This window comes from Pygoscelis adeliae, unplaced genomic scaffold (genome assembly GCF_000699105.1).
Source record: "Pygoscelis adeliae isolate BGI_AS28 unplaced genomic scaffold, ASM69910v1 Scaffold1000, whole genome shotgun sequence".
Classification (NCBI taxonomy): Eukaryota; Metazoa; Chordata; class Aves; order Sphenisciformes; family Spheniscidae; genus Pygoscelis; species Pygoscelis adeliae.
In genome coordinates, this window is record NW_008823952.1 from 243,619 (window position 1) to 255,047 (window position 11,429).

Genomic DNA, 11,429 nt, shown 5'->3' on the forward strand with positions numbered 1-11,429 from the left:
TAAACAGAGGGAAAACACTCGTCCGATTTAGTGCCACACCTGCCTTGTACATTTTAAGTCCTTTTAATCTGTTTAGAAGAATAGCTATTAAAATTTTGATACATTCATATCCTTTTTATTACTGAGTTATTTTTGCCTTTGTATATTCATTGAAAAATCTCTTACCTGTCGTCTTATTGCTCAGTTCAAATAGTGTGTATGAATTGCAGTTCTGCACCTGGTGGAGTTGGGTGGGCCTCAGAGCATGCACAAAAATGTGCTGGTTTTGAATGAAAAAGCGTGGTCCTTTAGACGCAGCCAGTCAAGTAAACTTTTTGTTTATTTTCCCTGCTAAATTGTACCTGTCTGTGTCCGTTCTGCCATCCGTGCACAGACATTGATACGTTTTGGAACAGAAACGATTTAGGGTTATGCTTCACCTAAAGAGGAGCTGAGCTTTAACTAGCAGCTAAAACGGTTAAATAGAATTAGGATCTGGAGAAGGAGCCAAAGATACCGTACGTGTAATTAGACGCTGACTAATTTCTTGCTCTTTTGGCATCTCTCAAACTTCCTTCTAATGGCAAGGCTATTCCAAAATGTCCCGCTGCAGGGCTTCAGAAACATCATCTGCATGTGTTATTAGGAGAGAGGAAAAAAAAATAGTAGTATATTGAATGAGCTGCTTTGCCCTGTTGGTTTGTTTATTTTTAGAAAGTGACTCTAAAACGGAAACACGTGCATTTGTTGTTTCAGAGGCTCCTATATTCTTGCTTCCTGCATCTCATACGAAGAAAAAGCTTTTCCATCTTTTCAAAGTCGACTTGGGATCTGAGGCTGGGGACATTTTCTTTGGCTTGTGTGTTATTTCTCGTAGATTTTCCTCCCCTCTGGATGTGCTGGGACGCAGCTGAGGGACGCAGATCTGTCAGGTTGAGACGGAGATGCTGGCAGTGGGTCTTGGGCCTTGGTCTAAGATCCATTTGGGTCTGCTTAAACAGTTTTGGAAGTCAAACAGCTTTGGATCTGACCCTGGATTTCACCATTCTGCTGATAATTCAGTAGTTAAAAGCCACTCAAACTTCTAATCCTGCAATTGCGCTGTCCCCGCAACGCTCCTCGAATCAGTTAGTCCAGCACCTTCCATCTGCAAACGTGACACACGAGATCCTGAACGCGCAGAGGGAGCAGAGATGTTTGGAAAGATTCGTTTTCTCCAAGCTAAATCCTAGGTGTCCATGGATTGCAACGCTGCTTTCCTGCTGGGTATATTAGCAGACAATATATTTTGGTGTTAATTGAATAGATGGAATTATTTGGGGAGACATTTTCATTAAGGCATGTGATTTCTGAATTGCTAAGACATACCAGAAAATACAAAATAAATTGAATGGTGACGTAAAGAGGCTATTTATATATAGTCGCCCCTGGTCTTATTTCCCGTGACTGCTGGAAGCACCTTGGCTCTTATTTGTAGCCCACAGAGAATAGACTGGAAATTGTTGAATTTTACTGCAGTACAGTGATCTTTAGGGAGCTGTAAGCTGATGTAAAGAGCCACGCTAGTGTCCCTTTGATCCTTGACTTTGTTCTACAGTATTTAGCATGATCATTATGTGCACTATTTTGACCAACTGTGTATTCATGACTTTTAGTAACCCACCCGAATGGTCGAAGAATGTGGAGTAAGTAATGCTTCTTGTGTTTTTCAGAATCTCACAGAATGTTGTTTTTCTTCTATTGAGAAATCTGTTCCTACTCACGTTTAAGTTAGCATGAATACAAGTCGTCTTTTGTATCCACTTTGTTTAGACAAAAGTGTTTGTAATTCATCTTTTTTCGTGACTAAAACAACGTTTCTCCAAACTTCTCAGTGCAGCTCTCTTTCTCCCTCATAACAGGTATACATTCACTGGTATTTATACATTTGAATCACTTGTGAAAATTATTGCAAGAGGTTTCTGTATAGACGGCTTTACTTTCCTACGTGACCCATGGAACTGGCTAGATTTCAGTGTGATCATGATGGCGTAAGTTGTGTTTTCAGATTATTTCAGGTATTTGTGGCATATGGGAGGGGATGAGACCTTAGGAAGAGGGTGGGTGTGTAAGGAAAAAAATAAATCAAGGAAAACTTAAGTGCATCCCCAAAAGATTTCTTTCTTGATTTTTTCCAAAAGAAAGCTTTAGCCTGACGCGGGGTCACAGATCTGAAATGCCACTCCGTGGAGTTAGCGGGGTTGCTGCTGCAAAAAAGACGATTTTCTGAAAACTGCCTTTATTAATATAAGACTTTATAATAGTGCCTAGCATTTTAGATTGCTCACATGCCAGAGTGGCAGCTTGTTCTGTTAAGCACAGGACTAGGAGCCAAACGACTTTAAATTCTAGTCTCTACCGCTCCTTCCCTCCTTGGGCTTGCATGTTAAAACTTCCCGGGCTGCGACTTAAGGTTGAACAGTTATTAACCCATTTCCGATGAAGGTGCAGTGTCAGAAAAGGAGACGCTTTATTTTCCTTCCTCATTATTCTCTCTTGTGCCAGATCAGCTTACATTGGTCTGATAATGAGGATTCATGGGGATGTCTGAATTCACAGCTGAACCAGGAGATGCGCGCTAGATTTCTGGTTTTTTCCTTATCGGCCTGCCTTGATCGTTGCTTAGGCTTAGTACCGCTGATGAAAACCGGGCGTATGTCACTGGTAGTCTGAGTCGCCGGTGGAAGAGATTATTTTTTTTTTTCCCCCTTTTACATTTGTTTCTGGAATATTGCACGTGTGCATGTTTGGGCTCCCGTAGTCAACAACGGCCGATGAAAACTGAGGGATCATGTAGGAAGGCTCAGGAGCCTAATTTTCAAGGGTTCAGAGCCTTGAATGTAATTGTAGTAAAATGCTTTAATCATATAAAATGCCTTTTTTTGGCTGGATTCTGCACCCAAGGTTGTCGATTTTCCCGAGCTTCTGCTCTTTTTCTACTTGCCTTTTAGTTGTGTATTTAAATTATATGCAAAGAGTCGGACACTGTACACAGAAGGCAAACAACCAGTAGCTCACCGACACTTTGGTTTTACTTCAGAATAGATGGGGGTCTGCTGTGCACAGTGTAAACACGCCTGCGTGGGTGAGGCTCCCAGTTCTGTGCACGCAGATGGGATTCAACCTGCGACTTGGTTATTTCCTTTGTTTCTTGAGAGGTTACCAAGCATCAGCATGCCAGCTTTAAAAGGCCCAATGCATTGGTCTTAAAGAAACGTGCTAAATCTCGAGCTGATCTAACTCTGTAACCTCCTTGTTTCCAGTGAGGTTGCCTGTAGACTTCAAATACAATCCTTTTTTGTGTCAAGGGCCGGTGCGTTACGTGAATCCCACTGATAGGGTCTAAGTTCTATGAAGCCCTTGAGGCCTTTCTGCACCAGGAAGGATCTTGACTATTGGGCATTTCTTTGCTTTTTCATACCGTGTTTCTCCCCAGACAGCACAGGGGAAATATTCTATTCTAAACTGTGGTAAAATATAACTCCGCTAACGTTGCACTAAGCCTCTTACCCTCTGTGTATCTCAGGCTTATCCCTCTGTAAAATGGGGATAATCATACCTACCTGTGGCTCGCAAACAGGTAGTAAAGCATGAAGGATTAAAATGAAGGACACTAATCAAAGCAAAAGATGTTCATGCTTTATTAAAAACATGAAGTGGAGCGAATATACCTGAAACCACTGAACTGAGGCGATGCCACCAAGTCTCCTCGCATATTTGACAGTTTTACAATTAACAACTTCTGCAGAGGTAGCGTTAAATTTTCAAGTCCTATATAGGCGAGAATGCAAGTGTCTAACCGCGCACCTGGACAAGCTGGTTGCAGTGTGGAGACACTTAAACTGTGTTTTGGCTCTGAAATTTTCTGTCTCTCTCTTTTAAATGCCAGTTCTAAAGCATTTTAAGTTACAAGCTGTTTCCTACAAACAGACAACTATATGAAAAGGAAGGTGACCCCAACGGTGCCATTAACTCTGGTTTAATTCTGCAGGTATATAACAGAGTTTGTAAACCTAGGCAATGTTTCAGCTCTGCGCACTTTCAGGGTTCTGAGAGCTTTGAAAACTATTTCTGTAATTCCAGGTAAGGCGGCCTCCGGTTGGTGTTAGCTGTTGGGTACAGGCCCCTGTGAGTGATGTATTGCTTTGTCTGTAGTTGTTGTTTTCTTTTGGTGTGTGTATTGTCATTGTGTTTTTTGTGTGTGACCTCCCTCATTGCAGATATGTCACAGAGTTTGTGGACCTTGGGAATGTCTCAGCATTGAGAACTTTCAGAGTTCTCCGAGCTTTGAAAACTATCTCTGTTATTCCAGGTGAGAACCGTTAAGCATTAAAGGCTGGTCTTGCGTGTATCTCTTTTCCATATCTCCCCTCCCGTCCTGCATTGCTTTATTTCTCAGAAATGGCACTAGGATATTGTTGATGGGCTTTGCAGTCTGTATAAACAGAGTAGTTTGAAATTAAGGCTTCTGGGCCATCAAATTTCGGGATGAACAGTCTGCTGTTCCGTACTTCTTTATCCCTGTGTATGCCTGTGGCTATCCGACCTCTGAAATGAAAGCCAGGCCTAAAGTTTAGTTCCAGATGAATAAAGGATCAGGCACTCCCTTCCTCCTCAGGCTGAACAGTTTCTTGCTCAGCAGGTCATCCCATTATCGTCAGTGTTTCTAGAGTTGTTTTAGGAATAGGTTTGTAAAGCAAGTGAGCAAACCCCAACCAAGATTAAAACCTTTCTGCATGAGGCTACGTCAGTTGCTCGGAGTCAGATGGGATCCAGGGCAGGTTGTCTTCTAGGTAATGACAGCAAGCTCGCCTCCCCGTCTTCAGAAAGGGTGGGCGCTGCCATTTTGAGAGAGACTAAGCTAAACGGAGCATTGGCACGAACAGCTTTTGCATTTGTATGTTGTAGTGGAACCGGTCGTCAGCTATTAATGCAACAGTGTGTGGCCCAAAGTACTGACCGCGCTCTCAGTAAGCCAGAAGTCCTAATTCATAGACCTGCCCGTTTCACGTGCCACCCCCAGAGCTGGACTTTGCAGGACCGTCACTTACACAGCTACTTCTAGCCTCTTAACTCAGTCTGGGTGTCAAAGGGTGAGCAATGGCCCTTCCTTTATTGTAAGAGACCATGGAGGCATTATGGACTGAGAACATGATTCTGAGCCTGAATTCTTGCATAGAAAAGTCTCGTGCAGACGGTTTCTCAAAAGCGTCCCTAATTTTAAGGTCAAGCTCAATTTTCGTAGGCACTGAGTCATCTGTAGTTTTCCAGTTTTCAGGTGCTTGACCTGTCTCAAGGTAGGCACCCTAAATAATCACTTGATGAGTTTTGGTCTTCTATTTCTTTGTGTTTTGTTTCCTAATGCATTAACTGATAATGGTTCTTTTGCTTTCTCAGGCTACACTTGCATATACGTTTGCCAGAAAAGAGACTATGGAATTGTAGGGGCCCATCGCTTTTGTCCCCATTCCAGACTGCTAAACCCATCAGATGTACACGGCTGTTGTGCATGATGTTCTTAAGTGGCACCTGCTTTCCCTGCACTGAATGAGAGTATGCTAGTCATATTCTTACTTAGCCTTCCTTAACGTTTGGCAGTGCACAAAGAACAAAAGATATTTGATAATTGCTGTTAGCAGTGCACTAGACTAGAGCGCAGCTGCGGTTCTGTCAGCCTGCTGCAGGTATTAACTGGCTTGCTCAAAGAAAAGCATCGACGTTAAAATAAGTTTCGTATGTGTTTTGCTTTCATAATCATGGCAAAGTGAAGATGATGCAACTTTAATGAGCTGGTTCCTAAATGTGTGACAGCATGCCTTGTCTTCCTATGGAAGGGCGCAGAACGGTTCAGTTTTGTATCATTCTCTCCATACTACTCAAAACTAACGGAGTTTTATTTCAAATGACGGCAAGGGGGGTGGGTCTGAGCCCTTCTAAGTTCAGCGCAGCCGTACTTTTTACTAAAGGGATGATTTGCTGCACGCTTTTTCGAAGGGGCTGACGTGCTGCGCCCAGCCGAGGGGATGGGCACACTGACCACGTCCGCGGCTGGAACTGTAAGCGGCAGGACTTTGGTTAGTTGTCTCGGGCGGGCGCTGGGGCAGGACTGCCCCAGCTGTGGCTCTGCAGCGCGTAGGTAAAGCACAAACCTTGCTCCCCTCTCGATTTTGTGACTAACGATGTGAGGAGTGTGAAGCATTTGTGCAGTTAGCCTTTTGGGTTATTTAGTATTAGCTTAGGCATAGAGTGCTCTTTACGGGTTTTAGCGCTATCATGTCTCAGGGCAGAAGTGATTTTTTTAGAATATGCTTAATATTAAAATATAAAGGGGTTCCCCTTCTACTTCAGTGCGTGTAATGGAATGGAAATTTTAACACTCCGGTGAGCTAATGAGAAAATTATCTTGCTGTAATGACGAGTGCTAACTACATCTTCTATCAATAATTGGAATTGTCCTCAGTGTAGTTTTTTAGACGAGATAAAAATGTGAAATATTACCAGAATATTACATGCCGCTGGATAAAATTCCATGCAGGTAGAGGATCTGCATAGATCTGTGTGACAGGAATAGGCTGTGGCACCTATGAGCTAAAATATCAAAATACTGCTTCCATCCTATGGCTCGATAGACCATATTAAACTCTGTGGTGGCCTAAAGCTTTTTATTGGCACTTGAGTTATCGGTATTTTAATTTACTAATGCCGTCAGTCTCCACGCGTTGCCAGCCTGTGACACACCTACATTAAATAGGAGCCAGGGGTAATCCGGACCTGCAGTACACGGAGGCGATTGCTTCAGCTGCAAGCTGTTGAAGTTGTATTTGTCCCGTGACTGGGCTGGGAACACTCTTGCTGCCCGTTTATCATCTTGGTTCAAAACCCCGTTCTCCTTGTATGCCTATGAGAGAGCAGCATACAAACCAGGAACACAGGCGCTGGTGTCAATGGCTGCATGTGCAGAGTGGTGCATATTTGAGCAATGGAGATGAGCATGCAAACGAGTGTTGTCATGGTTATCTGTCTGCCGGAACTAACAGCAAAAAGCTGCTTTGTGTTGGAGTAGGGCTTTGGCATTGATTAAAAGTTTTGAAGACTGAAATAAAAGACATTTAAAAAAAAAAAAATTCCTCCATAAGAATTCCTTTTTATTTATGTATTTTTGAATCTTTTTGTTCCTGACATGGCTCAAACTTCTGTTGGTATAGGAAGGTTTCTTGTCAAAGGTTTATTGCAGAATGCTCGCGTGGCCTCAGCCGGAGACTTGGGTCTGACTAGCCCCAAATTCAGCTGGCTCTGTGATTTTTTAATTTTTTTTTCCCCCTCCTTCCTCCCTTCAGCCTCCTTCACTACTCATTTATAAATGCAAGATCATCCCAGTTAATATCAGAAGAGCTAATTAAAGGGCCCCGATACTGCATTGTTCCTGCATCCCAAATTCTCGCTTGTTTAGCTCTGTCTCCCGAAAGCATTAGTGCTGCATTCTCCCCCCAGCTCACGGATGGTTCCTCGCACAGACCAGACTGGTTTGGAAAACCGGCAGGGTTCTTGGCTTATGCCTGGGCTTACTGTTATTATTGAGCCTTGCCTATTAATGATCCTGACGGCCTTGGTAAAACCCAAAGAGCCAGCGCTCTGGATGAAATCCTGCCCTACCCGTGATCTAAATGAAGGATTCAGCTCCCACAAGGAAAGGGGAAGTGCTGAAACAGTTTAGTTAAGCAGTAGAAACTTAAGATGTAGACAGTTCGAAAGGTATTTGATCTTTGTAAGTTGTCGTAGTTTGTGCCAATAAGCCAGGCTTAAACACGACTAAATGTGTCCACGGAGAGGTTTGTAGCAGTGTATCTTAATTTAACGTCTCTGTTTAGACAAACCCTGCTTTCACGGCAACGACTCCTGAGGACGCTTTGCATCCTCTGCTGCAAGGCTCAGATATTCTCAGGGACGAACGTTGGTATTTTGTTTTGTTCTAACTACTGCTAATTCACCACCGAAACCGGTGAGCTTGCTTCATTCATCACCCTTATTGTACTGTGTGGAAAAACCGGAATGCGAGTGGTGGTTCCCAGGAACCCGGCCGTTTTCTAGCGACGATCTTTTGCCACCATATAGCGGTTGTAAGGTACTGTACGTATTTGGATTTTCAATGTCTTTTCGTTCTACAGGAGTGATTTCTAGTCTTGTTTTCTTCTCCGCAGGCTTGAAGACCATTGTGGGTGCCCTAATTCAGTCTGTGAAGAAGCTGTCAGATGTAATGATCTTGACAGTATTTTGTCTCAGTGTCTTTGCTCTGATCGGGTTGCAGCTGTTTATGGGCAATTTGAGGAACAAGTGTGTGATATGGCCAATTAATGTGAATGAGACTTTCCTGGATAACGGCTCTAGGGGCTTTGACTGGGAGGAATACACCAACAATATGTGTAGGTATTTCTGCAGTGATACTCCCTAAAACCTTCTTATCTGACTTAATGCTGCTGACCAGGATTTCTGACGTGGCTTATAACGTGGTGTGTCCAGCTTCGCGCAGCAAAAACCCCTTGCTCAGATATTTTTCAGTTTTTAGAAACCTGGCCTTGTTAAGGTGTTTCTAGTTGGGTTCATCCTTTAGAAGGTCTTGGCTGTGCTCTTTTCGCTAAATATTTTGTCAAAAATGCATTTTTTTTCTGTTTTGTTTCTGCTTAAAAACTGTTTAAATATGGTAAAGGGGAAGTAACTCTGCCCATTTCGGTCCCTGGGCTGAACGTCGGGTCCTTCACTTAGTTTTGCTGAGTTCTTCAGAGAATGCACGTGAAGTTGCTGGTACCTGTTTCTGCTTTGCAGCATCCTTCCGCGCTGGCAGGATTTCAGAGCTGTAAACGATGCTGCGGATGATCAAGGAACCAGCCTCCAAGTTTTTGTAACTTAATTTCTTCCTCCCTTCTCACTTTGAGCTTCTCTACTGTGCAGTCAGCTAGTTTTAAATCTCTATTCAAAATGCTGTACTGACTTCCAGAAAGGTGTTTAAACTCCGGCACCATTAGTGGGGCTAATGTTATTTAAAGCTGAGTTAGTTTACTGATAAATTTATCAGTAGGGGATCTAAAGGGCTCTTCAGGGAAGGTTTTTATAGTGCTATAGTATGTTAAATCCTCTAACTCCATATGTGTGTGCATGTAATCTTTTCTTTTTCATCTTCTTCAGCAAATTTTTACATAATTCCTGGTGCCCCTGATCCTTTGCTCTGTGGTAACAGCTCAGATGCAGGGTGAGTGTTGAGCTTTATTAAAAGTAGAGACTCTAATTACCATTGATGTTGGCTAACGATGGCAAAACCTTTGGAATATTTCCTGTTGCTTCCTCTGTTGGTTCTGGTGTTGTTTCGCGTGTAAAAGGTTTCACATTTCTTAATCTAATTATTAATCCATTGTTACTGTCTGACTAATATAATGTAAGCTGACATTTTTCATGTCATCTCAGGAGGCAGGTACGTCTAACGGTGCTTACTAGTGGCATTATTTCCCTCAGAATCCAATCATAAGAATCATCAGAGAAGTAGGCGATGGAGGTTCAGAAATGGAAACTTTCCATGTACTGTTGCCTCCAATGGTTTTTCACCCAGTCCTTCAGCTCTAAAGGCACTTAGGGCAAAAGCTAGTCCTTTCGGCTCACGTTGGGTGAAAAGCCTCACGTTGCCCCACCTTGTTTCCATAGGACAAAGATAACAGGGCTGTTCTGAAATCCTGTCTGTCAGTCTCCTTGTTTGCTATTCTTACTTGACACGGAAAGCAAAATGCATGCCATTTGTTACGAGGGTTATGAAAATCTCCGTCAGCATGGATAATGTGCATGTTGTCAGCTTGCTCTATCCCTTTTACTGCCTTGATGCCCTGAAATGGCTGTCGTCTTCTTCACAGTCAATGTCCGGAGGGTTACACGTGCATGAAAGCAGGACGGAACCCGAACTATGGTTACACAAGCTTTGACACTTTCAGCTGGGCTTTTCTGGCTTTATTTCGCCTTATGACTCAGGACTTCTGGGAAAACTTGTATCAATTAGTAAGTAAATGCTTTGCTTCGGTGTTATACAAGATGAGAATTTGGGGACAATACAGGAAAGGCAAACGTGACAAGCTTTATTTTATTCCTCCTATCTGGAAGAATAACTACAAGTAAAGCTGCGCAATGAGATACGGTGTGTTGAGGAGGAAGGGGACATCACCTGTAAGCGGGTGTTGTACTTTCAAGTCTGGAAGGGATGGTGGGTCCTCAGCGTGCGTACAGCTGAACTGTGAATTAATTCTGGAAGAACCTGACCGCCTGCGGCAGACGACTGAGCAGTTCAGCTCCGCTCACAGAAGGTGCTCAGGTGCTTTGGAGGGCAGAGTGTTTCCTTGTAACCTGAGGATGGTTTGGGGACCTTGCTGAAATGGCTTTTCTTCTATTTGGTTTTGTTTTAAGGGAGTCTAAGCATTGAGTTTCACATTGTACTTCTGAATCATTTTCAGTTTGCATCCGTTGGATGTTCCCTTAAGAGAAGAAGAGGGATGTCACCTTTTGTGTTTATGGCTAATGAACATGCAGTGTCTTAGTGCTTCGCAGTGGAAGTGCTGAGATGTTAAATATTCAGCACCGCTATATTTTCTTAGAAGCATTCAGGTCAAGAAACTTGGGATCAGTTCACGTATCGGGTGTCACTCTGAAATTGCTTTCCCCTTTCCTTTTCTCTTCCCTCTACCGTTCTTTTCTACTTCCAGACCTTACGAGCAGCAGGAAAAACCTACATGATCTTCTTTGTCTTGGTGATCTTTGTGGGATCGTTCTATCTGGTTAATCTAATTTTGGCTGTGGTAGCTATGGCTTATGAAGAGCAGAACCAGGCCACGCTGGAGGAGGCAGAGCAGAAGGAAGCAGAATTTAAGGCCATGTTAGAACAATTGAAAAAGCAGCAAGAAGAAGCACAGGTGAGTGTTTTGACTGTGTATTTTTGGATGCATTTACATATTTTAAGATTTATTTGCCTGTTATTACAGAGCAGTGATGTATAATCGAAACACGCAGCAATGCCATGGCCGGCTTGCCCTGGCATCACGTCCTGTTGACTGGGGTTGACATTGTGCACTATCTCTTCCCTGCGGCTGCTGGTTTTTTCCTGGATTATAGGCAAGCTTGCTGTGTTTATTTTGTGTTGGAAAACTCCCTCCTATTAAATGTTCCCAGAGTTCCTAGTTAAGTGTGGGAATATCTCTGCAAGACAGACAAGTACATCTTTGTTGGTCCTTTATCAAATGCTTATAAACAAAGCTGAGGGACTGAGAGGGATTTTACTACCTGCAAAAGTGGACTATAAAAATTTTTACAAGTCCTGGCTGCAGGTTTCTTCCAAGAGAAAGAATAAGCATCTCAATCCTGCCCCAAAGGCTTGCGCTCACATG

At 43.1% G+C, this 11,429-nt stretch overlaps 1 protein-coding gene across 1 annotated transcript in view; it reads left to right on the forward strand.

Moving 5' to 3' along the window:
- The first annotated feature begins 4 nt into the window (after positions 1-4).
- SCN8A (sodium channel, voltage gated, type VIII, alpha subunit) overlaps positions 5-11,429 on the forward strand; it is a 36,771-nt gene continuing 25,346 nt past the window's right edge. The window contains 8 exon segments of the mRNA XM_009321381.1: positions 5-106; positions 1,575-1,664; positions 1,881-2,009; positions 4,239-4,330; positions 8,217-8,438; positions 9,199-9,262; positions 9,912-10,053; positions 10,752-10,958. Coding sequence (XP_009319656.1) covers positions 1,585-1,664; positions 1,881-2,009; positions 4,239-4,330; positions 8,217-8,438; positions 9,199-9,262; positions 9,912-10,053; positions 10,752-10,958 — 936 coding nt within the window. The 5' untranslated portion in view covers positions 5-106; positions 1,575-1,584.